General features: G+C 60.2%; 2 protein-coding genes across 3 annotated transcripts in view; one reads left to right on the forward strand and one right to left on the reverse strand.

The window, feature by feature from the left end:
* Window positions 1–126: 126 nt before the first annotated feature.
* On the reverse strand, window positions 127–18564 carry DPH1 (diphthamide biosynthesis 1). 2 transcript variants are annotated; one of them, XM_054166903.1, is made up of 12 exons: window positions 18516–18564; window positions 17685–17837; window positions 15198–15261; window positions 7372–7493; window positions 5657–5811; window positions 4851–4972; window positions 3561–3629; window positions 2356–2512; window positions 1293–1393; window positions 900–978; window positions 662–793; window positions 127–212 (listed from the first exon to the last, which is right to left on the reverse strand). In XM_054166903.1, exons 1-12 carry the CDS (start codon window positions 18562–18564, stop codon window positions 138–140), a joined length of 1278 nt encoding a protein of 425 aa, XP_054022878.1. In that variant the 3' UTR covers window positions 127–137. The 2 variants fall into 2 exon arrangements, with proteins under 2 accessions (XP_054022878.1, XP_054022877.1); XM_054166902.1 differs by lacking the exon at window positions 127–212 and having other exon boundaries at window positions 532–793.
* Window positions 18565–19969: 1405 nt separating this feature from the next.
* The window catches only part of RTN4RL1 (reticulon 4 receptor like 1), a 33882-nt gene continuing 27676 nt past the window's right edge, over window positions 19970–26175 (forward strand). The window contains exon 1 of the mRNA XM_054166162.1: window positions 19970–20367. Coding sequence (XP_054022137.1) covers window positions 20355–20367 — 13 coding nt within the window. The 5' untranslated portion in view covers window positions 19970–20354. The remainder of the gene's footprint in view (window positions 20368–26175) is intronic.

Raw genomic sequence — 26175 nt, forward strand, 5'->3', positions numbered from 1 at the left:
TCCGGTGCTGCTACCGGCAGGCCCCGGCGGTGTTTAAGCCGGGAGCAGGGGAGAAGGCGAGGCCTGGCGGTGCCCCCTGCCTGTACCCACGGCGGCTGCCGGAACGTGGCGGCAGCTGGCCGGGGTGCAGGCTGCGCTCAGGAGGTCACAGGACTCCCAGTGCTTTGCCTCTCTTCTCTGTCCACCGAGGCAGGGGTCGCGGGTGGCTTTCCCTGCAGCAGGGAGGAAGGGGAGGGATGTCAGGAGGGGTCCCAGCCCCTGCTGAGCTGTGAAGAGCCTGCCCGTGGTCAGCCCACGGCACCCCATGGGACACGGCGGGGGGATCCCTCCTCCCGGGAAGCTGCAGGGCCGCAGGTGCTTGCACCGGGACGTGCGTGGCAGGGGGGGTCGTGTGTTCCCGGCCAGGAGGCACCGGCCCGTTCCTGTTCAGCTGGAACGAAGCCACGGGGTGGCGCTTTTGGCACGTAGTACTGGGCACTGCACAGCATACACCATAGCGCACAAAGCACTGTACAGCATTGGACACTGCATGGCACCAGGTGTTCAGCCTGTGCCACTACTCCCACCTCCTATCCCCTACATGGCAGCTACGAGTGAAGGAATGCAGCAGGGACAGGCTGCCCTGGAGACACCCACACTGTGGTGATGCCACGATGCCCACCTGAGCTGGCCGGCCATGGCGTGGGGGCTGTGTCCCTCCATGGTTCACTGTCCATGGCCCCAGGGACTGGCTGGCATAGAAGTCCATGGGGTAAGGCTGCTGCCACTCAATGTCTCGGAGAGCCACTGCTGCCTGTGGAGGGAACAATGAGCTGAGTCTCTCGGCCTGCAGCACAGCCCTGTGGGAGGCTCTGGCACATCCCCGCCAAGCCACGGCTGGTCCCCAGAAAGGTGCTCACCTCATAGGGTGTCAGCAGTGGCTTGCCAAAGACTTCTCCCCAGTCGATGGAGAGCCGAGGACAGGCTACCTGCACCCACCTGGAAGGGAAACAGAGGGCAGCAGATGGGGATGAGCATTTTGGGAAGAACCAAGTCACAGCAAAGCCCTGCAGCAGCCCCTGGAAGGAAATGAAGCAGGCAGGGAGCATAATCCCCATTGCATCAGCGCCACCCTGCCACAGACAGCCACATCTCCTCCCCAACCTGTGGGCACAGCACACACAGCGGTGCACAGTGCCAGCTCAAGTGATAACAGGACAGATGTGGCAGGGATGAGTGCTTGTTGTAATCAGAGGCCCAGAGAGGGATGGGGCGTCCTGAAGGCCCCGGGGCAAAGAGTCAGCAGCACTCACGCGTCCACGTCGGCGAAGAGCTGCAGCTTGCTGGGGAAGATCTCAGACAGCAGCACCCGCACGAAGGGCCGACCCAGGGCACTGAGACGAGACTCCAAGTGCTGCAGGGGGGAAAAAGGCAACTTGAGAAGTTAGGGGAGCCCAGACAGATGTCCCCAGGAAGCCTCTCCCAAGTCTTGCCCACAACCCCTTCCTGTCTATCAGGGCCCAGCTCTGCCCCATGACCACAACCCTGTGGCAGTCACAGGCCAGGCACCATGGCCATGGCTCCAGCTTGTGCCTGGCTCTCCCCAGTGCGTGCCTCAGCCTAATGAAGTAATTACTGCTCAATGACAACAATCTGTTCTCGTTAGCAGCTGCCTTCCCTGGGACGCCTGCCTGCTGTGGGCTGGCTGTGGTCAAAGGCTGCAGGAGGAGGAGACAGCCCACGAGGGGCCAGTGATGTCCTTGTCCTCTAGAGCCAGCACTAATCATCCCCTGTTTGGCCAGCCCCGGCCATACCTGTGTCTTGCCTGTTATGGAACAGCAGCTGCTGGAATGCTGCTTCCCTGGTTTGAGTAGGGCCTTCCCTGCTGCACTGAACCCAAATCTCAGCCAGCAGCTCCCCCAAAATTTCCAGGTGTGAGGGGCTGGCATGCTCACGGGGCCCCACTCCCATGAGTCTGGACACTGTGGTCCTGTTTTGCTTGCCCAGCTGGGATGCAGAAAGTGCCAGCACAGCAGCTGAGCAGGGATGGTGAACCTGATTGGAAGTTCATCCAATTAAAACAAACCCAGGGAATTAATTGCCAAGCTGCCTGTGCGGGGGGGTCTCCAAGGCTAGCCAGCTCTCCTCAGCGAGGGGCAGGTTTAATGAGCCCTTGTCCGGCCTCCCTCATCTCTTGCTAATTGCCCTGCCTGCTTAGCCCAGTGCTGTGCAGGCCGTGGCCAGCAGCAACTGATGGGCCGCCAGCGGTGCCAGGTCCACCCTTGCCCTGGTAGTGAGGGCACTGTGCTGAGGCACCTACCCCCGACCCAGGAGCAGTGAGTGTTCATGCAGGAGCCACGGGGAGTGGGACAGTACCTTCAGGATGCTGGGGGAGCCCTGGCGCCCTAAGGTGCCCAAAATGAGCCCCCAGCAGCGGGCACTGGCGGCGGTGCGGATGGCATCCTGCCGAGCATGGTGCATGCGCTCATGGTCATAGTGCTCCTGGGAGAAGACCTTGCTGTAGGGATCGTACCTGCAAAGCAGAGCTGGGTTCACGTGTGCCCCTCCACCCCTGCTCACACCCCATCACCTGCCCCCCATCACACTGGCCCTAAATGATGCCCATTCTTTATCAGCACTAGTTGCTTCCCACAGCATCTCTCCCCCGCTGGCCCATGCAGGGCCCAGCCAGCTCGTTAGGGTGCAGAGAGGGGACAAGGACAAGGGATGAGGTAAGCATCCCGCTGCAGCCCCCCAAAACTCGACACAGTCTGGGCTTTGCGCTCAGCCTCGTGCTCAGTTCTACCACGCCTCCCCGCCCCATCCTCCTGGCTCATAAATTATGAAGAAATCTTTGATTTGTTGCTTTGTTTGACGAGGAGAATTTTAATCAAATCCCACTCGGGTTTGGGCAGCTTCACCAGCGCCATAAACCTGACGCGCGCCTCCCGTCGGTAACAAACGACCTACTAAGAAATTCAGATTTCTCCAAACAGGCCCAAGCCTTTCCCTCCTGATATTTCATCTGCTTTCAGCGGCCTCATCATCACGCTTTATGGCCTCTGCCTGCAGCAGCTTTAATGGCTGCACCTCCACCAGCTTTCCCAGGTACTTGTCAAAATGTTTATATTCCTGGAGTAAATGGCTGGCGTTCATCTCCCCTCTGCACCTCTCCTTCGCCCTGCTCCATTGGCCCCTCGCCTGCCTGCTGCAGCCAGCTGCCTGCCCAGCCCTGGGGTGGGAGGAGCTCCTGGGGTGCACCGTGGGGACAGCTGGTCCCCAGCGTGCTCTCCACTACAGGGCTGTTGAGGATATAAACTACAGCACAGGAGGTTCCACCTCAACACAAGGAGGAACTTCTTCACTATGAGGGCCACAGAGCATTGGATCAAGCTGCTCAGGGAGGTTGCGGAGTCTCCTTCTCTGGAGACTTTCAACACCCATCTGGATGCATTCCTGTGCAACCTGCGCTGGATTCTATGGTCCTACTCTGGCAGAGGGGTTGGACTTGATGATCTTTGGAGGTCCCTTCCGACCCCCAACATCCTGTGCTCCTGTGACTGGAGACGGGCTGCCCGTACCTGTATGCAGGTATCCCTGGGTTGGCAATCATGATGGACTCCAGATGGAAGCGCCCGTCACCCAAATACCTGCCGAGAGGGGAGGGAGAGCTACAGCACACGGGCAACAGCAGCATCCATCCATGTGCTCGCTGCTTTCCCAAGCTGCAGTGCACAGACATGCCAGGAAAACAAACTCCTGCGCTGGGTCCCGGGGGCAGTAGGCACAGCCAGGGCTCCCCAGCTCCAGGCAGCCCCTTGGCACAAGGAGGCAGGAGAGGCAGCTGCTCTCAAGGTGAGGAGGGATGGCCACACTGGCATGGGGTGGCTGGGAGCTGCTCCATCTCAACGGCTGGTTCTAGATGTTGCTGCTTCCATTTCTAATCGGATTTCAAGTCAGCAATTACATTTCAAAGCCTTTCATTCAGCTGCCCTAATGGAGTGAGGGCTTGGAAAATGAATTCAGACGTAAAACTTGACTAGATTTTGCCCTTAATTGGAGAATGACATTTTGGGAGATCAAAGCTAATTTGTCTGCAAAAGTTAGCCCCAGAGACGAGGGAAAGAAGAAAATAATAACGCAGGGAGGATGCAGGTACGCCAGCTGTGTGCACCTGCGTGGGCAGCCAGTTGGTACTGCACCATGGAAGGACCCACTCTTGGAGATGCAGTGCCAGCCTGGCCACCCCTGCCTGCTCCCTGTGTCCCTGGGGAGAGATGGAAAGTGATGCCTCTTCCCCACTGCTGGTGCAACCCATGGTGAGGCCACCAACTAACCCCATGCCCAGCAATCACAGGTCCATCTCTCCCCACAGCCACACTTGGGGAGGCACTGGTGCTGTTATCTCCTAGCAGAATGGGCAAGAAGCAGCTCAACAGAGCCCAGACCCACACCTGGGCTCCCCAGCTCCCCCCAAGGGTGGGGTTCTTGTATTTATTTATTCTGCAGCACACTGTATTCACAGTACATTAAGCATTTCCATTACCTAAAATAATTAGGTGATAGGAAGCGAAGTGCTCCCTCTAATTTGCTGTCCTTAAATAAAATTAATGTTGCTGTGATGTTGGGCCCCAGCCATTTGTCTTTTCCAATTACCCACCCGCCCTTCCATCTATTATCTATTCTGATATACGACTCAATTATTTCTTCTGTGCTACAAGCACATGCCACTCTGAGCGGCGCAGGGAGCTGCAGAGGGCCTGTCCCAGCCTAGGGACATCCCCCTGCCACTCCCTAAAACCACCCCACGGCCAGGCAGGGTGGGCAAGCTGGGCCAAGCAGAAGGGTCCTGGAGGACCCTGGGTACTTACACGATGGCATCTGTGTCCTGGGTGAGCCGGGGTGACGTGCAGCCCAGGATCTCCCCTGGGGAAAGAGGCTTGCACTGGGGCACACAAACCTTGTACTGGGAGCGTAGCTCCTGCGATGCTGCCTGCAGGAGACGTGGGGTCAGCACGGACAGATTCTGACACAGAGCATGGCCAAGGCTGGTGATCCCTGGTCCTGCTTGGGGACACCTTGGCTGTCACAGGTCCTTGGGGCGCCAGTGGCGATAGCTGTGCTGCTGTGGCTCAGCACAGTGGGGAGTCGATCCGCTGCGGGCGGCACCGTCACGGAGGGTAACAGCCCCACAGAGCCGAGATGCTCAGCGAGGTTCAGGCAATGTATCAATTAAAAGACAGGGGGAAAGGCTGAACGCCTCGCTAGCCTCGTGTTTAGATAGACATGGCTCAAGAGGCTCATTCATCTCCTCCCGTCCTGCCCAGCCGGCCGTTCCGGGGCAGACAGACAGACCCGCCGGAGCTTCCCCTGCTGCTGCCGGCACTGCATCAAAATGCCAAGTGCTCCACTGCCTGCCCTGACATTTACAGAGCAGCTCCCTGGGGAGCCAGGGAGGGGGTGCCGCCATGAAACATTGATCAGAGTTATTATAAAGCACTTGATCAACATTACAGCAGCAGCACATTATTGCAGTGACTCGAACCGGCACCATCGGCACCCCAGGGCAGCTGCTCTGGCACCGGAGCTGGGGCAGAGAGGGACTGAGCCAAAGCAAAGGCTGGGAGAGACATAAGCCCCATCCTACACCATGCACTGCTGAGGGTCTCCATCTCACCTGCAATGTGGAGACGAACTGGATGGTGCTGACGAAGGCCAGGGAGGTGCCTGCTGGGAAGTTGAAGCGAATGGTCTCAAGGAAATGGGAGCTGTCAATCTTTATGTCCACAAACACATAGAGCATCTTCAGTCCCTGTGTGGCATCAATGGGAACTGGTGAGAGGAAGAGAGAGGGTGTAAGTGTGGAGCACACCTGGGGCTCTGGGGAGGAGTAAAAGTTGTTGGCAGGGCTCCCTGTGCCCCAACCACCTTGGTGTCTGTGGCTACCCCTGCCACCCCTCCGCCCACGCTGGCACCCCAGGCAGATGGGAGCCATGGATAGCACCCGCTCGTTTCTCTCTGGATAATGGCAGCCTGGGGAATCAATGAACACAAATCTAATTACCCCCAGTGCTAAGAAGCCTGTGTCACCACGATTAAGTGAATAATTAAAGTACACAGAGTCCACATCGATCCACAGCTCCGCGTTCACTTCCCATTTTGGTGCTTTTCACCTGATCACAATTAAGTGCAAATTACTCCCTCCCGCAGGGCACGTGGGGCTGGGAGGCAGAGGGCCTGTGTGCTGCACAGGCACATGCCCCACCACTGGCCACACCAGTAATGAGAGCACTGTGGGCAGCCCAAAAGGAACCCAGCACTCTCTGAGCACCCTCTGAGCACCCCAGGGTGCTCTGTCACCCACCCAGCCTGGTTGCAGGCGCTGCTGGGTACGGCCCCTCCCTCCCCTTCCCTGCTGTTCACTCATGAGGAGCAGGCTCCAAACCAGGGGTTTTATGCTCCCTGCTCCAGTAGTGCCCATAACCCTCCTCTGCAACAAAAGCACCGAGCACAGATATTTATCACCACAAAAGCTCATGCCTGCATTGCTTTTGGGACAGAGTCCTCAGTTGTGGAGTTAGTATTTCATACAGAGCCTGATGCAATTCTTCAAACCTATTTATATGGCCCCATAAACATCCAGGAGGGCTGCCAGGTGCTGGGAGCACGGTGGTGGCAGGGATGCAAGCGCCTGCCGCTCACTGTGGCAATTCTGCCGATCCACCTTAAAACCCAGAGCGTCTTATTGTTATTTTTGGGCTGATTCCATCCTGGGTGGACTTCAAAGTTAGCAGCATCTGGGACAGCAGCGCAGTTTCCATGGCAACTGGATCCAGAGTACCGTCTGCCTGGGGAGCACACAGCCTCCTCCTCCCTTCCCCGCCCAGCCTGTGCTGCACTTGGCAAAGCCACCATCCCAGCCCTGGGGACAGTGGGACCCTGAGGCCCTCACTTCTCTCTGCTGTTGCTCCTGACTTCCCCCAAAACCCATGGCTGCGGGGCCGGGGGACAAGAGCAGCCCCATTCGCATTGTCAGCTCCTGGATGAGCAGGGTCTTGCCACGTCACGGCCTTGCTGCTCTTCTCTTGGGCACCGGGCTGCAATTTGGGCACTGCGGCAGCACACTGCCACCGAGCAGGATAAGCACACCCTGCTGCCCCCAAAATCCTGCCTGTGGGCAGCTGCTCAGCCAGCCTGGCCCCAGCCAAAACCAGCAACCGAGGCTGGAGAACAGAAAGCCTTTTGGGAAGGGATTAGCCCATGGCACTAAGTCTCTGAGCCGGTGTCAAGTGGGGCAGGGAGCTGCTTGGCACTGCAGGGTGGCAGAAGCACAGGCTCAGCAGTGCCACGCATGGCTGCCTTGGCAGCACCCCGGGGCTGAGTGTCACCTACTCAGGCAGCTGTGTCCATAGTGCACCAAGAAGTCAGCGCCCAGGGCCCGGGCCGTGTAGTCATCCACGCAGCATGCACCATAGGTCACGTCCCCCATCACCACGGCCTCTGCCTCCGTGAACCTGTGGGGAGGCACAACAGTGAGACTCCCGGCTGTCTGCTGTCACTGCTGCCCATCATCCTGCACCCCTAGCCCCACGACACACAGCTGCCAGGGGACCCGGCGCCGCCACCGAGCCCCTCGCCACGCGCTGAGAAGGACAAGCAGTGGCTACTCTCCGAGATGTCAACATGATTAAGCTGGAGAGCGGTAATCCGCCTCTTCAATTGGGTAAAGCTGTTTGCAATTCAGCGGATTATCCGCTCATCAAACAATACGCTGCCAGCTTCCTAATGCTCCAGCGAGGAGAGGAGCAGAGGGAGACCCGGCGCCGCGCGGCGCCGGCACTCCCACCAGCCAGTCCCGGGGACCCAGAGACACCGGGACAGGTAGAAAAGCTGCCCTGGCATCTCCAGCCATGCCAGTCAGGCTGGCTGAGCCACTGTTACCCTGTGCCTGGGCACTGCATGAGCTTGTGCACCTCAGTCTGCACCCAGCTGCATCGCCCCATGGGTGCCTGTTTGGCTGAGCTGGGTGTTCTCCAGGATCAGCTGCTGCCTAGGTGGCACTTGGGGGAGCAAACACACCGAGTGAACACTGTTGCAGTCCCTGATCCCTGACACTCCAGGCTGAGCCGACCCAGCACCCACTGGCAGGTGAAGGGGCACACACTGTTAGTGGGCAACAATGTCAGGTCTCTGGCATGATTTAAAGGCAGCACCTTTGTGGGTATTGTATTGCACCATTTTGGGGGGATTATTAGCTTGGCTGCCTTCCCAGAGAGCTGCTGTGGTAGTTTACAGATGAAAGTAGGTATCGTGATGACAAAGCCCTGCGCCTGGAGGGGCTGCTTAAACCAGATGCTAATTCCATATTTACACCGAGGTCGCACCAGCGGCTGTAGCTCAGTGCCAGTGGGGTTCCCCTTGCCGCTGGCACGGGGCTGGGGCAAAGGAGCCAGGGGAGGCAGGCACCCTGGCACAGCATTACCCCCCACCGCTGGCACCCAGTGCTGGCTGGGGGCCAGGGTCCCGCACGCTCCCCCCTGAGCGCCAGGCAGGGAGCGTTACGTCGGCGGCAAGAATAGAAATGGTGGGCAGAGCTGGGCAGATGGCAGAAGGTGGAGAAATGGTGGAGCGTGCTGAATATTAACAGCTCCGGCCCATCCACCAGCGCCCGGGGAGGGGGCCAGGGGAGCAGCTCTGTCACAGCATCCCCAGAGAGGGGGCAAAGCTATCCCCACCTCCCGCGTCCCGCCTGGGCAACTCCCACTCCTGGCAGTGTTGCAAGGGCTGGGGACACAGTTGGAGAACATCAGAAGACGGACAAGATCCTGCCAGCATCCAAACCCTGCGGTCTCTTCCGGCCGGCGTGGCCCGGATGGGAGGGCGACTCCTCTGCCGCCTGCCTGGCCACGCTGTGGGGCTGGGGGCTGCCAGCGAAGGTTCGAGAAGGATCTTCCCCATCCCCCTGAGCCCCCAGCCCCCTCCTCTAATGAGAGGTGATGAGATGAACATGAATCAGACTCCACACATCTCAGCAAAAGTGGAAAATTATTCAGCTCCTTAAGATTCAGGACGGGGAGGTCTGACTCAGAGCGGCAGCCAGCGCCGCTTAATTTTTTATAGATTAAAATGTATGCAAATTGGCCCAAACCCCAGAGAAAGTCCCTGGGGGTGAAGAGCAAGAAAGTGAAACAGCAACGGTGGAGGGAGGAGGGCAGAGGCTGGCGGAGGCGTCCGTGGCCCCTGCCCGGTGTGCAGGGCTGCACCCGGCAGTATGTGGCCACCAACCCACGGGCACGGAGAGATGGAGCTGAGCCCTCCTCCAGTCATGGGGAATTGAACCACTCTGGCTGCAGGGAGCAGAATCACAGCTGAGCAAGAAGCACAGAGGTCACAGGATGATGCCTGGCGAGGAGGGAGCCCCACAGCACTGCCACTGCGGTTGGCGAGGCTGGAAGGGTGCCGCCAGGAGAGGCAGGTTGGCAGCAGGATGGCACAGGGGTGACCCGCGCCGGCTGGGCTGGATGGTCGAGCGGAGCAGCAATCATCTCCCGAGACAAATCAAAGGCAAGCGTGGGGGCCTCCCCTTGATGTTTTAATCAGTTCGGTGTTGCCAGAGCCTTTCATCAAACTACAGAGGAAGGAAACATCAATTAGCAGCCACCTGCCTCCAACGCAGGCCAAGGAGCCACTCACCAAGCAGACCAGACCGGGATGCAGGCGAGGGGCAACCAGAGGAGCGTCCTTGGGGCTGTTCCATGCCCCTGCAACCGACGGCAGCGGCAGCCGGGTGCCAGCGGTGTGGCAGCAGGCAGGACGTAGTGACAGGGCTGTCCCCACCCAGCGCTGAGCCGCTCACTACAGCTGGGAGCTCATGAATATTGAACGTGTGGGGAGGTTATTCATCTTTTACGTCCTGCAACCCCGGCTCATTCTAAAAAACCGCCCGGCCTTAGCAGTTTTCTCATTTCCCCCTAATTCATTATCCCCTCCCTTAAACAGATGGCTCCCAACATCCCATTTATAAAGTGCCGTGCTCAGCACTGGCAGGATGTGCCCCTGAGAAGGCCAGGTCCTGACCCCGTTTCCAACTGCCAGGACACTTGGACCCTTCCAGCCCCTCTCTTCCCTGGCTGGTGCGAGATGAAGGAGATAGCAACCTAGGGACAAGTTTGGAGGCTTACAAGGCCAGGACATACATATGCATACAGAGCCAGTGTGTCCCCAAGCATGGGGTGGCTGCTCCCCAGCACCTGAGTGCAGGCACCAGGCTGGAGCAGCCCTGATTTATCCCAGCCCCTCGACAAACAAATGAGAGCATTTGCCGCTGGCAGGAGCGCAGGGTCCCCTGACACCGCGGCAGCCTGTGAATGATACGGCGCTGGTCCTCATCCCATGAAGCAGAGCCACTCTCCCCAGCACAGAGGAGTCCTCAGCCCCAGAACATCCATCGTGCCTGGCTCCAGCAGCCCCGGGCAAGGAGGGGACTGCAGGGACTGGGCTGAAAGTGGCCCGTCCTGGCATCATGAAGCTGCCAGAGGACTGAGATGGCATCAAGACACTGTGGTGCCCATGTGTCCTGCCAGGGATAGGGATGCAGAGTGAACTGCTCCTTGCTTCAGAGTCACCTGCCTCGCCTGCACATGGCCCTTCACAGCAGTCACCCTCCATGTGGTGTCACCTCCCTGGCAGGTGACGCCCTGCAAACACTCCACAGCCTGTCCCTGGGAAAAAAAGCAGAGCCCCACGATCACCCCACAAACCCTACACTGCCTGCCCTGCAGCACCCAAGCCCAGCCCGTCCCAGGGACGGGTGCCAGCAGGTGCTGCAGTGCCAGGGTGTCGGGGGGCTGAGCAGAGCCCCAGCCGAGAACAATGAGCTTAATTAGCGGAGAAGCCCATCACCAAGCCCCATTACCAGGCTCCCAACTTCATTAGCGCAGGAAGGCTGCACGTAATTAAAATAATGAGTTTGCAATTTTACTGCAAACGCTGCTGGAAGAGCCCCGCTGCAGCTGGGCAACCGCTGCCCGCGAGCGGCGCAGGGCCCCACGGAGCAGCAGCAAGTGGGTCTGGACGGGGAGAGGTGCAGGTCCCTGCAGCTCCCCAGGAGCAGCCATCTCCACCTGGGTCCTCTCCTCTGAGGGGACCTTCCACTCTGTCCTCACTGAAGGCGCCAGGGCAAATCCCAGCACACCAAGGGGCACATCTCAGGGGTACCTCAGCTTTGCTAGCCCTTTAGCTGGGGAAAAAAACCAAAGCAAGGCAAATCAAGGGTGCAGAGCGTGGTGATGCCGAAGACATGGCTGGCCATCCTGTGCCCCGAAGGTGCCTGTTTCCTCTTCCCAATGGCCAGGCCATGGCACTGCTCCATGGGTTCCATGGGGATACAAGGAGGTGGTGGGTGGCATGTGGTGGTGAGCACATCCCAGTCCTGTGAGGTGACAGCCCTACAGACTCCACACACTTCCAGTCCCCATCATGCCATCACCACCCAGGCTGATGCTTAAACATCTCCAATGAAGTGAGAACTTCATTCTCCCTAATGATGCTGTTGTGTGGTTAATGATGGTGATTAAATTCTCCTGCACAGGGTGCGGCACCGAGCTGCCAGCACCTCCAGGTCGTACTTAAAGGACAAAGGGAAAAGGGAAGACAATGCTAGCCAGCAGAGCTACAACCCTGTGCATCTGAGGCCACATCCTGACCTGTGTTAGCATCCTGGGACGGCGCTTTGGGACCTCACAGTGATGCTGCCAGTTTCACCACAGTGCTCCGTGCTACACGGCAGACCTGCTTGGCCAGGGCATTTGGTGCCCTTGTCCTGCCACCTGCTAGTCCCAGGAGGGGACAGCCCATGTGGCACCAGAGGCTTGCCAGGCACACCAGCCCTTGCTGTCACAGCTGCTGGTCATCGTGGAGGCATAGCAGGGCACTTCAAGCCACGCCAGAGCACTGTGTCAGAGGCATAGTGGAGCATTTTAAGCCACGCCAAAGCTGCTGGGCTGCATACACAAAAGCCATCAAGTCGTTGAGAGGTGCTAAGGTCATGTCGGGGCAGCCTGTGTGGGCATCAGGACACCCGTGGCCCCACCCCTCACCATCACCTGTCCCTGTCTGTCCCTGCCACAGAGCCATGGCTGATTAGCAGGAGCCACTCGCCCTGTTGCAGGGATTAGCAGCTGCGGAGCCTGACAGCCGACTTTATTAACAAGGAATCAAAAGCCCAGCTGAGAGCCCAGCTGAGCCGTCCGCTCCAGCCCCAGCACGGAGAGAGGAGAGGGTCTGCTCACAGCGCCCCCCTCCAAGCTGCTGGTACAGGGGGCACCACTGCCACCTCCCCGGCATGACGGCGGGTGGGCTGGGGGGCTGCCCCCCTCCCCAAACCGCGGTCTGAGCTCCCCGCACGCCACCGCCCCCCAGCACGAATTACCCTCTGCCGAGTTACATCAGCCGTGACAAACGGAGCCAATTTGGAAGGTGCTGCGAGAGTGTCGTGATGTGTTTTGGGCAGCCCTGCCAGCTCAGCAGACCCCAGCCCCCCCCCCGCAGCTGGCCACTCGCCCCAGCATAGGTTCTGTAATGACAAACCTATTAACGCTAATTAACTGGGCCTCACGCCGGTCAATGCTGTAAGTGCACTCTTGATTTCAAAGGCTCCAGGCTAAGTACCCCACCAGCCTTTCCGGAGGCAGCAGCTGTGACACTTCCACATCTTCATCCTCACAGCCCCTCGGGGCTTGGCAAGTGCTGGCACAATGCTAAGAAGCTCAGACAGGATACTGGGGGGGTCTAGGGGCCCCACATGACAGCCCTCTCCTCAGGGTTCCCTGGGGGCCTGCTCACTCCCACACTGCAGTGGGGGACACAGTGACAGTGACACTGCCATCCCCACATGCAGGGAAAGACAGACCCACAGACAGGACCCTGAGCCAACCCTGCTGCAGCAGAGTGAGGACACATCCCCGCTCCAGGCCCTCCCCCCCAGCACCACCAGGCCATGGCACAAGTATTTTATTAAAAGGCAGCTCCAGCAGAAGGGATAAATACTCCTCTGAGTGGTGGCAGACACGGCTCTGGTTGAGCTGGAGCACAGGGATATGGGCACCGTCACCCCAGGCACAGCTCTGCAGCCATTACCAGAGCACCAGGGGAAGGGGAGCTCATTGGGGAATGCCCAAACTCCAACTCCCACCAGCAAGGAGGGGGCAGGAAGCTATGAGATGGGCTGCGGGGGAGAGGAGCTGCTTGTTGAGCAGTGCTCCTCATCGACACAGGCATCCCAGGCTTGCTCAGCCCTAACACTCCCCTGTCCCCACTGGGAAGGGGTCAAACCACCCTGGGACTGACAGTACCTTGGCGCCTGTCCCTAGTGTGGCTGTGGCAGCCGCTGCTGGAGGACGAGGCTGCAGTGATTCCTGTCACGTTGGAGGCTCGTCCGGCCCCAGCGCCGGGTGAGGAGGGCCAGCAGGAGCAGGGGCCGAGCTGAGATTCCACATTAGTGCCAGAGATGAATACTAATGGCAGGAAGAGGCAGGCACCAACCAGGCCACTGCCGATTCACACCTCACCCACTTCAGTGAAACTGGATCCCAAGCGTGTCCCCGTGACAGCAAGGAAAGGGCTGCGCTCACTCCTTGCCCTTGGCCCCGGTACCCAGCACAGCCACATCACGGATGGCACCCAGTGCTCCCAGCACGGGACCGGCACTGGGGCGTCTCTGGGTGATGTGTGGTGGCAGTGAGGAAAGGATACGGCCCTCCTGCTTGGCCTCAAAGCCATCCACCACCCTCCCACCAACACACTGGCACTATCACATCCCTGCTCTTGGCCAGGAACCTCTCCCCATGCAGCACCCATCTCCCACCAGCACTACCCCACCCAGGCACCCAAGAACCCCTCCTCAGCCCTGAGGAGCACCCCTGGCAGGGAGGGAGAGTCCAGCGGGGATGCCAGCACCTCGGCATCCGCTGGCACCCACCGGGAAACGCGGCTTAAGGTTTCATTCAGATAAAAGAGCCCTTAATCCTCTGCCTTTGAAGTCGGAGACATGAAAGCGGCTGGGTGCCAAAGCCAGCGAGGAGGCAGCTCCGCTTAAAGGGACAAACCCACGCAGAGCCTCCCGCACTCACACCCATCCCCTCTGCCCCCCGCACGCATCCTACCCGCACCCACGTTCCCACCTCGCCCTCAGCCATCCAGAGCGTGGGGCTGTGGTGGGCACACGGGGGAAGGGGTGGCATAGCAGGGACAAAGCCCACCGGCACGGCTGCCTCTCCGCCTGGCACGGCAGCGGCTGCTTGGCTAACGGCGGCGGGGAGCCGAGCCTGCCCGCCCCGGGAAGGCAGCTTCCTAATGAGCACCGCGGCCCCAATGGCAGCCGCTGCCCGCGGTGCTATTAGCACTAATTCAGGTATGTGAAAACAGCGAGGGGGTGGGGAGGGGGCAGCCACAGCAGGGAATGAGCTGGTGGACAGGGAAAGAGGTTAGTAAGGAGATCACGGCCAGTTTCAGCAAGGGGCCTCAGCAAATTCCAGCTTCTCTCCATGCTTCCAACCTCACCCCCCAAGCAGCAAGGAAATTCAAGACAGATGCCACAGGGAAGGGACCACCCAGCAGGAGCTGCCTGCACTCATCCCCTCCAGGCCATCACCATGGCCTCATGCCTCCCCAGCTGGAGGGGAGCACCTCTGCGCTGCCCCAAAAGTGGCACAGCCAGACTGTGGCTGCAGGGACAGGAGCAGACCCCAGGGGACTTGTGAGGTGGTAGCAACCCTGTCACCAGCCCTCCCCTTGCTGGCTGCGCTGCCAAGGGGAGCATGCAGGCACTGAGCTGGTGTCAGGAGGTTGTTAACATGGCTGCTGCTCAGCTCCCTCACCCGAGCGAGGGCCCCAACACGCTGAGCTTGCCAGCGGCTCCCAGCAGAGCAGCAAGAGGAGGAGAAGCTGAGCAGCAAGGGCCAGGCTGGCATGGTGCCTGTCCCCTCTGTCTCTGTCACCTGCTGCAGGACAGCAGAACTGTCTGTACCCAGCCAAGCTGTGGCCTAGGTGTCTGTGAAGGCAGCCATGCTTGGGTCCCCTGCCCCCTCCTCAGCAGTAGCACTGGGCCTCCTCCTGCCCAGGCAACCCTGTCTGGCGGCCACCCCATTCCTGGCAGCAGCCCCTATCCCCTTACCAACTCCACAGCCAGGTGGGGAAGTGTGGAAAAGCCATTTTCTTACCGCTCAATGATGTCCACGATGGTGCAGGCAAACATGAGAAGCCCTTCTGGCATCTGCAGGGCCACTGAGAAAAGAAACAGCCCTGGAGTTAGGAGGGCCTGGAGGGGATGCCCCTAAATGGGGACCTGAGCACCAGCCCCCAGGGTCAACATACCCAGCAGCAGCTGCAGAATGACCCTGCCCAAACCAGCCACAAATTGGCCAAATCCCCCAAAGGCTCTAGCAGGCAGGGTGCACATGGCCCTGCCTTCAGCCATATCTGTTCTCCCCACTCACACCCTGTCCCTGCACACACTTCATCCCTTTCGGAGCCCGCTGACACCGCTGGTCCCTCCTGCTTCTCACAATAATGAGTTCCAGATTTTAATTATGTGCTGCACAGGAAAAGGAACTTTCTTCTGTTTATTTTAAACCTGCTCCTAATAATGTAAACGTGTGCCCCTGGTTCTCCTGGTACCAGAGAGAGTGAATAATCGTCCCCTATTCAGCCTCTCTGCATCATTCACAATTCTATATCCCTCTATCACATCCCTCTTCATTCATCTCTTTTCCAGCTAAAGGATCTAAATCTATTTAATCTCTCCTTGTACAGAAGCTGTTCCAAACCTTTGATCATCCTCGCTGGCCTTCTCCACACCTCCCCTCCCTGCTTCTCTCCCCGTTTCAGGATGGTGGCCGGCAATGATGCAGCGTTGTGCCTAGCAGGAATTTATTCAACGACAAATGATGCTTCATGGTGTGCTCCCTCCTTGCAGCTCAGAACAATCTTGCTGCCTCTGCAGCCCAGCTTGGCCTCCCAGAGCCGGAAGTCTAGCCAGGAACCCCTGCTGTGTGTCCCCAAAGGCTGCCCTAGGATGTTGGGGATGAGCAGGGACCATGCTGGGGAAGATGAATGGAGGAGGCTCCATTAATCCCATTGTGCCTTCACCTCCCAGTCCCACTAAGACATCCCAGCTCCAGCAATATCTACACCCAGGCACCTCCTCCAGAGCCCCCTCCAACAGAAAACCCTGTGCTGCCAAGTCCAGCCCTTGTTGCTGGACAGCACAGAGCTGTGTGAAGCTCTGGCCCAAACTGGGCTAATCTTGCCCTGTTGCAACCTGCAGAGCCCAAGGAAAGCTGTGTGAGCTCTGCCAGCCCCCTCCCAACCTGGCAGGGCCAGACAGCTCAGGGTCCCAGCATCCTCCAGCCCATTTGGGACTGCCCTCCACGTCAGACCGCTGCCAACAAGCAGACCTGCAAATATCTTTCCCCACTGCCTAGTGAGGGGCTGGCAAGAGGCAGCTGGGTGACTCTCTGCCAAAACAGCATAACGGGGTCAGAGGATGACACCCCAGACCCTGCAAAGCCTGCAGCAGGGGGGTGCAGGCAGGGCTGGCCGCAGCCTGCGGGAAGCTGCGTTCCCCCAGCAACGAGCCCCTGGCTGGGCTCAGGTTTTCCAATCCCAGCATGGCTGGCTGGCTGATGGGCTCCGCTCCCAGCTCTGAAGCTTAAATCCCAGCCGCATATTTACATTTAATTAGGAGGTGCCAAGCAGCAAAACACAGTAACGAAAGCCAGAGCGGCACGGCTGGGTGGCTTTGCCACGTCCTGATGGGCAGCCCTGCCTCCCACACTGCAGCTGGGATGGATGGGACGGGCTCACAGCCTCTGGGAGCCCCTCGGCATCGCAGCCGGGACCAGCTCAGGCGGCAGCTCCCAGAACGCCCCCCATGACGCCTGCCAGCTCAGTGGCAGCAGGCAGAGATTCCCGGGTGGACACAGCATTTCAAACCTGGCTCTTCCCGGAGCTCCCAGTGCCACACAACGCTGTGAGCAGCCCTTATCTGCATGTGAAGCGAAGGTGAAGGCACTGGTGACACCTGGGGACAGAGGGGGAGGCTCCATGCCCTGATGCCTGTAGCTTATCACACACTGAGAGCCATCTCTGCCACAGCAGGATGCACATGCTGAGGGTGAATAACCCTGGCATCACCTTGCACCACCACAGCGCCTTCTCTGAGGTCACCAGGGCCAATTCCCATCCATCTGGGGCTACAGCAACCCCTGGAGCACAGTTCAGACCAGGGTGCAGTGCAGCCCAGCTACCCACCAGCCCCTCTCCAGTGCCAGGCATTGTGGGGCTCCCCCTCCCAGGCCCCAGCAGCCTGGCAAGAAAGTGCAGGGAGTGAGAAGAGAGCAGCAGGGACCTGGCTGGCATCCCAGACACATCTCGCAGGCTGACAGGTCTGTGCAGCTCAACCTGTCCTGTCCAATGTGATTATAATCCAGAGATACAGATCTATTAACCCTGCTTGAGGAAAGAAAAGCTCACTAAAAAAGAGCCTAACCATACCAGGGCATGATAGGCAGCTCAGCACCATCCTTACCCAGCCTCACAGGCCCCACATCCCAACCTAGATGGGTCCCCTCACCACTGAGGAGCTCAACAGCACCAAATCACCACACTGAGCCCCAGTCCCCCTCACCCCCCAGGCCAGTGCTCACCTTTCTTGGCCTGAGCCTGTCGGATCCTCCAGATGGTCTTGGGGATCTCAAAGTTGTAGTTTTGGGGCAGAGCCTCCATTGCCTCTCGCAGCTCTGTGTTCCCAAGGATCTCCTCGGGGATCTGCTGTGCTACTCGCCGTGTGGGGCCTCGGGCTGTGGGACAAATGGGAGGGCAGCACACCCTGTACTCCATGGGCCACCAGCATCCTTGTGGCCCTCATGCCACCACCCTTGGGGACAAGTGGGCAGAAGGGGGCGACTTTCAGCCCTCCGTGCTGTACTTGGGGCCGGCTGCTGGAAAACGCCTTTTTGGGGACACTGTAACTATATGAAGCTCTGTTAGTGCGGCTGACTCTCCCCACACCTGCGAGGACACCAGGCACATCCCCCCATAGCTCTCCCACAGGAACCGCGGGGGTCCTTCCTGCCCCATCACGGGGATCCCGTTATCCCACCGAAGAAAAAAGCAGCAGCAGCAGCGGGTGATCCAGGCCCATCCCCAGGAGCCTCATCCTGCAGCCGGCCCCCGCCAGCAACCGCCCCCCTAGCGCTCGGCGAAGCCGGAGAGCGGCGGGGGAGTGACAGCAGGGGGATTATTCACTATTTCCAGCCCAACATCGGCACTCATGAGCCACCAAACCCTCCCCGCACGGCCCACGTCGAACCGACAAAGGGCCAGCTGGGCCAAGCCGGTGGCGGGGGAGGCCGGGACTGTGTCGGAGCCACCAGCCCGGCCTCCCCCGCCACCAGCCCGGCCTCCCCCGCCGAGGCAACCGAAATAGCGCCCAGTGCCGACCCCGAGAACCCAGAGCTGACCCAGCCTCAGCCCACCTGTGGCAGGCACCGGGGCCGCACTCCCGAGGCTCACGGAGGCCGCCATGGCTCTGGAGCACGTGAAGGCGGAAGGCAGCACTAAGCGAGCCAGGCGCTAGGCCAGAGCAGTCGCCGGCCGAAAGATCGAGTGTGGGAGCGCGCCGGCGGGCCCCGACGGGACGGACGGGGTGGCGGGGACTGATGGGTTTCGGCATTGGTCCCGATGGGCACTTTGGGGGTGTGCAGTGGGCTTGAAAAGCGCTGCCGTGCCGGGAATGCTCCTGCGTCACGTCCAGGGGTGTTGACCCCTCCCGCTCTCGCTCCCCGGCGCAGGCAGCCCCGGGGCTGCCGGTCCTCTGCCGGTCCCAATATTAACACAGCAATGGGGCGTCGGGGCCGTTTCCATGGTGACGGGTTCATGTCCTCCCGTATTCGCATAGCGAGTTCTCCCCCGAGTCCCTGGGAGGCATGAAACGGGAGTAACTCGGGATAGCTGGGGACCCCTAAGGGCTGGCAGAGGTCCGGGTAGGCAGCGGGGACTCCCTAGAGACAATAGGGAGCCCAGAGGGAAAATGACGACAACAGCGCTTCCCGTGGGATAACAGGACCCCACTGAGAGGGTAGAGAGAAGGAGGAGAGAGGGACCTTCGCGGAGGGAGGTTCTTGGGTAGGAGACATCGCCCCGCGGGGCAGCGGAGGCAGTCCAAGAGGCAGCGAGGTCCCGGTGGAATGTCAAGACCGCGGTGGGGAGTGCGGGGACAGCAGGAACCGTGGTGGCAGACAAGGCAACAGGGACCGGGACACAGAGGGGACAGCAGAGCTCCCGATGGGACAGCCATGATCCCGGTGGGATAGCGGAGACCCGGTATGGCGGAGAGGATGATAAGAGCGAGAAAACACCATAGGGAACAGCAGGGACTCCGGGACGGTGGTGACGGGGGACATGGCAGGGACCGTATCGAGGTGGAGACGACAGCGGGAACAGCAGGGGTGCCAATCGGTGGTCGGACCACAGCGGGACACCGGGGGACGATAAGGGACGGAGTGGACGGTGGGGACAGTGGGGACGTCAGGTCGCCAGGGAGCAGCAGGAACGATGCTGGGCAGACGGGGAGCGACGGCAGAGGGGACCGCCGCAGGCACGGGAGGGGGCGGCAGAGCCCCGGTGGGATACCGGGGCACCGTGAGGGAGAATGAAGACGGAGGGGATGGCTATGGGGCGAGGGTGACAGCTGGTCCCGGTGAGACCGCAGAGCCCCGGGGAGGGGGTCCGGCGCTGGGCCGTGCCCCTCGGTGAGGAGAAGAGGGCTGGGGGTGCTCTGCGAGGGGAACGGGAGAAGCGGCACTTTCACGAACTGTCCACGGGAGGCGGGAGAGGCGGCGGCGGCGGAGGAAGGGGGGGGCCCGGTCGGGCTCGCCCAGCCCTGCCCAGCCCTGCCCGCCCCGTCGCTGCCCCGCCCCGCCCTGCCCAGCCCTGCCCGCCGCTGCAGGCAGCGCGGCATCGGCATCGGCACCAGTACCGGGCGCCCCTTTATAAGCTCGGTCCGAGGGGGTGGGGGGCGGCGGCGGCCCCAGCCCCGAGGGGGCGGCTCCCCCCCTAAAAGCCGGCGGCGGGACGCGCGGCGGGCAGAGGCGCGGCCGGCGCTCCCCGGTGCTCCGCGGCCGGCGCTCCCCGGTGCCGCTGCGGCTCGGCCCGCCATGCCCCCACGGGGGCTGCTCGCCCGGGCTCCGGCTCCACGTTCCCGGTGTAGCAGCAGCAGCCACCGCTGCCGCCGCCGCTACCGATCGCCGCCGCCGCGCCCGCGGCTCTGAGCGCCGCCGCCGCCACCGGGAGACCGCGCCCGCCCCGGCTCCAAGATGCTCCGCCAAGGTGAGCGCCGCACCGGGAGGGCACTGGGTACCGCGGGCACCGGGGACAGAGGGGCCGGCCCCGAAGTTTGTATCCCCGCCGAAGTTGGGGCCGCGCCGCCGGGCGCCCCCCGCCGCCGCTGCGTTACCGGCGCCGCCGCCGCCACCGAGGCTCGGGCACCCCCCGGGGAGCGGCACTGGCGGCGCACGGCAGGAGCGCAGCGCGGCGGGGAGGAACGGGTGGAAGGCAAGGCAGGCGCCGGGTCCCGCAGGAGAGGGGACGCGGAGGGTCCCACGGGCACAGGGGCTACGGCGGGTCCCGAAGGCAGTGGGGCTGCTGTGGGCGCGGGTTGGAGGATGGGACCGGTGCTCGTTCTCCGGAGTCAGGGAAGGGGCGACGCGGCGGGGTTCGGCATGGAAGTTGGGGCGAAGCGTCCCGTTCGCCCCCCCCACCCCCGAGGAGGTTCGCTCCTCTGACATCACGCGATTTCCATGGCAACCGCCTGGGACATCATAGGGGAGCTTTTTGACATCACAGTGAGGGGAGAAAGCCGGCCCTGCCAGGGGGTCCGGGACAGGGAGCGAGGGGCAGGAACCCCAGCCCCACTGTGCCTGGGCTGGTCCTGGGGAGATGCCAAGGACAGTGGTGCCATGTTGGGGGGACCTGCCAGGGTCCCACCCCAGACCCTTGGGAGGGGGCGACCACACAGCCCTGGAATGGCCCTCGCCATCACCCCACCACATGATCCTCCCTGGCGAGGCTCCGGCACCAGGAAAAGGTGCCAATGCAGTGCCCACATCTCCCTGTGCTGGGGTCTGGACCCCCGGGAAGGGCAGAGTCCCTGCTGCCACCCTGGAGATGCTTTATCCCACTGGGGGAATGTCACCTTGCAGCTGCGGGGCCTCGTGCTCAGATCCTCCTCTCTGGCTCCCGCCTCAGCTTTGTTTGGTGTGGGAAACCTGACTGGGCTGAGAGCTTGAGAACAAACCCTGAGCCCTCGGAGCAGCCCCGATTCCCAGCTTCAATTCTCATCCTCAATTCCCAGCCTCGCTGCTGCCAGCTGGAGGAAAAAGCATCATCCAGGCTGGGAAAGCAGGAGCCCGAGGTGGAGAGAGGCAGCAGGGCTGCCGACAGGATTGCATCCCACCAGGGGTAGCCTGTTAAGGTCAAGATGTACAGCTTTCATTTCTGGAGCTAGGAAAACAAAATGCAAATTGAAGAGCCTGTGGGCTAACACAAAACCTATTCTTAAAGTTTTTGTCTTGTTAAGCAAAGAAATAGAGTGCCAAATAGGCTTTGTTAAGTGGCAGTCTAATTAATAATTTAAAATCTTGTAGCTGTCTTTCATTAGAATTTATCTGTACATCAACCACAAAATCAGTCAAACACACTCATTTATAAGTTAATGCCATTCCTGAATAATTCAACAGGCAGTTAGAGGAGGCCTCCATCCTGCTGAGAGGCTCTCTTCTCCCCGTCTTGCTGTGGCCAGGTGTCCCCAGAATGGGGGGTCCCAGTCCCCAGCATTTGCCCCAAGTGGGGTGCAAAGTGGGATGGCCCACCTGGAGGGGGTGAAGGAAAATGGGCAGAGATGCTGCTGGGGCATGGAGCCGGAGCCAAACCCTTCACTGGGGCTTGGGGGTGACTGGTTGTGTTGAGGGAGGTGGCAGCGTGAGGCTGTGCTGGTGGGAGGCAGTGTGGGATGATTGTGGCACTGCCAGAGCCTTTGGGTTTGGGGATGTGGCAAGGCCTGGTGGATCTGCAGGTGATGTCTCTGGGGGAAGCAGCTTTGTGTGCCTTCTCACAGGGGAATGGCTTGGCAAGCAGCGCCATGTGGGTCAGAGGTGTTGGCTGCTGGAGGTTTACAACAGGATGGGCAGTGGTGGTGTGGCTGGGGCAGCACTGTAATGCCCAGTAGCATTTTGAACTTCCCACGCCCCGTGAGCTCAAGCCATGGATGCAGTGGGCAGCCATGGTGGGATTCAAGGTGTATTTGGGGCACTGGGATATCGTCCATGGTGTGGCGGCAGGTGATGGCACAAGGTGTAGCTCCAGCCTTGGTGAAGGCATTGATGGGGCTGGCACTGCACTGGGCACCCTGCTGGAGGTGGCCATGGGCACAAGTGCAATACTGGTGATGCAGGAGAAGGAGATTTCCAGGTCAAGGATGACACCAAGGTCATGGGCAGCCACGTCCCTATCCTGCCATCACTCAGCCCATCGATGGGGCGTCCAGCCTTCATCCCTCCCTGCAGGGAAGCAGCCAGCAGGCAGGGTGAGGGCTCAGGCTGGGCTGCGGTTCCTGCGCCGGAGAGCCGAGAGCCCAGAAACCTTTCTGCTTATAAAAGTTTAATTTCCTAAAGAGCTGAGAGGAAGCCACAAGCTCTCTGTGCCCAGCAAAGCAAGGAGGGTGGCTGGGGGGAGCTCAGGATGTGGCCCAGGCTGTCCCTGCGGTGGTGCTGGGGGGGAATGAGGGGGGCTGGGGCAGGCAAGACCTGCCTGGACCTGGAGCTGGGATGCAAAGGAGCCGTCACCACTCAGTGACCCACAGTGATGGAGCCTGGCAGGGTCAGAGCCGCGGCCACGCTCAGCTAAATGTTATTCCCACCCTTTGCCTAAAGTGCTGCACCTGGCACCCCATCGTCCCATCTGGGAGCCTGAGGCTGCAGGTGACACTCCAGGTGGCCTCGAAACACTGCCCTAAAAACACCAGTGAACCTGCTGGGGAAACATAAAAATGTGCCTTTTCTGGCGTGATTTCACACCCACTTTTCCCCAAGGCACCTGCTGGTGCTGAAGCCAGCGGCGTGGGCCAGAGCCGCGGGCAGTGGGTGCCCGTGGTTTGCAAGATGGGGCCGCGAGTGGGATGTTGTTGCCTCAGGGCTGGGCAGGCACTCGGGCTGCTGGAAACGGATGGAGTGCTAATAGGTTTTGGCAGCAAGACCCAAAACGTTTTTGAACACAAAAAACAGCCAGGGAAGCGTGGGAGACTGGAGGGACTTGGTGGTGGCTGGGTGTGACCAAGGCCATCCTCCAGCTGGGGTTTTCTCTGCTCCCAGCAGTGCCCCCAGCCTGCCCCCGGGTAGCATGGAGATAAACCTGTTCTTGCAGAGGAAGTGGCCCAGGACACAGCCCCTTCAGCCCCACATCGCTGGGAGCAGCCACCCATCCCACTCTGCCACACATTGGGGCACCCCTTAGTGCTGACACTCCCCATCCCCACCCGAAGGAGCTGCTCCAGCCACCCCCAAAGAGCTGAAAACTCAGGGTTTGTTTGCAGAGTGCAATTCCAGGGCTTAGCAACGTTCTGTATGAACTCTGGTTATTAACAGCAGATTGTGTCTTTGAATGCACTTTGGTGGAATGGCAGCAGCAGGCAGCAGCAGGCAGAGGCAGGCAGGTGAGGCACCAGCACCCCAACAATGGAGGCTGTCGTCTGGGTTCTCAGTGAACTGGGACTAGTGAGATGCTGTCCTGACCCAGCACCTGCCAAAGGAGGCTGGTATCTGGTTTAAGAGTGGAGGCAATAAATGGGAGGCTGGTAGGCTGCAGGGCAGAGCTGTGGAGCCAGGAGCAAGCAGGATGCTGGTGGAAGTCAGCGAGGAGGAGCTGAGGATCCATGCATCAATGTGGGCAAAGGGTGCAAGGCACGGCCCTGAGGTACCACTGGGATGTGGGAACATCCTTGTCCTCCCCAGCAAGGATGCCCCTTCCAAGCTATTTTTGGTGACGCTGCCTGAGCACAAGGAGGGATGAGCCAGCTTGGCCCCGGGTTCCTCCAGCAGCAGTGCGGCTGGTACTGTCCCCACTCCGGATGTCGGCACGCATCCCATCTCCCAAACTGTGGAAACACCAATCCCCCGTAGCATCCCTATGGAACAGCATCGCCATGGAAACCCACAGCCCCGCGCCTGCCGCCCGGCAATCAAGGGGGACGCTTTTAGGGATATTATTTTTACTGATGACAAATGATGGAGGCTCGGTGCCGATGGAGGGAAATGCCTGCGCTCGGCACCACGCATCACTTGCCCTCCCCAGCCGCTGGTCTTTCTCCTGCCCCTTTTGTCGAGGGCAGGGCATGTGCCCATCAGGCGGCCGTGGCTCTGCCCGCGTGTTAAGTGCGGGCAGCAGCAAGTGGCAGATGCAGGATGGGGAGATGCATGGGGCAATCTTCTTTGTGCAGATTAGGATTGGGGGGATATTAAGCAGAAAATGCTCCATTTGGTGCAGAAAGCTCCTTTTCCTCTTTGAACAGCACATGTGCCCGCCGGCTGATTTCTTCCTGGTGGTGCTGGCACAGCGCCTTGGAGCCAGCCCAGCTTTGGAGAGCTGCTTTTTGTGACGGTCCTGGCTTGGGGTGCCATGATTGCTCTGGTGACTCCCAGTGCCAGAAGTTGGTTGCAGTCAGGGCTGCATCTCTCCCTGGCTCATGACTGGCAGAACAGGACAGCAGCAGGTTTTGGCCCTGGAGATGTGATGGCCTAGCAGGCTGGGGGTCTGTGGTGGTCCGTTGCATCCCAGTGATGTTTGGCTGTGTAAAGAATATGACACCCAAACTGGAGGGCATCAGACAGTCTCCACGTGCACGCCAAATCCCAGCGTCACCATCACACTGGAGGGGCTGAAACCATTGTTTACTGGGGAGCAGCAGCAGGAGGGAATTTGGTTGCTGCACTGGCAGGGCTCCCTAGGAAGCAGCCCTGCAAGTGGAGGGGAGGTGCCAGCAGCTCAGCCAGCCCCGTGTGCCGCACTTGGGAAATGCCTTTTTTTCTTCCCAGCTGTGTTTGCACCAGTGTTTGCACTGGTTTCCCTGGGGAAACCCCAGCCCCGTGGTCATGGGACCCTAACGGTGCCATCCGAGGAGTACAAAGCCCATCCTTGGGCATGGAGAATGTCCCAGCGCTTATCCCTCTGACGAGTCTGCGGCGGCCTGGCTGAGCTCTGTGTCCACCAGACCTTCACCTGGCTGGGCATTGATGAGCTGGGCGTGGGGATGTACTTGCATGGGGCAGAGCCCCGGCGCTCCGCGGGTGTGAAGGTGGAGGGAGGAAAAAAGGCTGCCGGCTGCATCTGCTGCCTGCCACTGCCAGCTCCTGCCCTCCCCTGCCTGCTGGCTGCCTGCACATTCAGCAGCCCGTGGGGTGCTGGACGCAGCCACCCCACAGGCAGCACACCGGAGCCGGGAGAGGGGCCGGGCTGATCCCCCCTCGGCAGGGATGTGCCGGGGTGTTTGTGCTAACAAGCCCAGCGTATTATAATTTCAATGGAATTTAAAAAACAAAATAGTCCTCAGACAAACGGCTCCGCAGTGCCTCTGCCAGGGCCTAAGATCTGCTGCTATCTATTTTTTAATAATTGAGGGTAATAAATATGTATTTCTTTCTCCTTTCTCTCCAATACTCCGCAGCTTGTCAGCTCCCTGCGTCTCTCCTCTGATCAGACCCCATCTTTGCCGCGCGGAAAGGGAAAAAAGGGGAGAGAAAAAAAGAGAGGGGAGGAAAAAAAAAAAAGAAAGAAAGAAAGAAAGAAAAGATCCTTTAAGCAAAAAGGATTAAAGCCTTGAAAGTAGGTCTGCCCGAGCTGCTCTGCTCTCCCTGCTCTCCTACCAGCCGCAGCCAGGGCCAGGGAGGGCTGTGCTGGGGCAAGAGAAGCATCCTCAGAGGGCTGAATCCACCCCCGTGGGTTGTTGGTGGGGGCAGCGCCCGGCTGAGCAGCAGCAAAGCCCCCAGGAGCCCAGCCGCAGCTGGGCAGGGCCACCGAGCAACTTGGCAAACCTCTGTTCTGAGCCAGTTCTGCTTTGGTAGCAAATGTTCCCTGGTGCTTTATTCC

Source organism: Dryobates pubescens, chromosome 13 (genome assembly GCF_014839835.1).
Source record: "Dryobates pubescens isolate bDryPub1 chromosome 13, bDryPub1.pri, whole genome shotgun sequence".
Lineage (NCBI taxonomy): Eukaryota > Metazoa > Chordata > Aves > Piciformes > Picidae > Dryobates > Dryobates pubescens.

Coding starts and splice junctions, on each gene's coding strand:
- DPH1 (XM_054166902.1), bottom strand. CDS start 18,564: ATGGCGGCCTCCGTGAGCCTCGGGAGTGCGGCCCCGGTGCCTGCCACA. Junction 15,262..17,684: donor ACAGGCTCAGGCCAAGAAAG/GTGAGCACTGGC, acceptor TTCTTTTCTCAG/TGGCCCTGCAGATGCCAGAA. Junction 1,394..2,355: donor GCTCCCCCAGCATCCTGAAG/GTACTGTCCCAC, acceptor TCCCCCCTGCAG/CACTTGGAGTCTCGTCTCAG.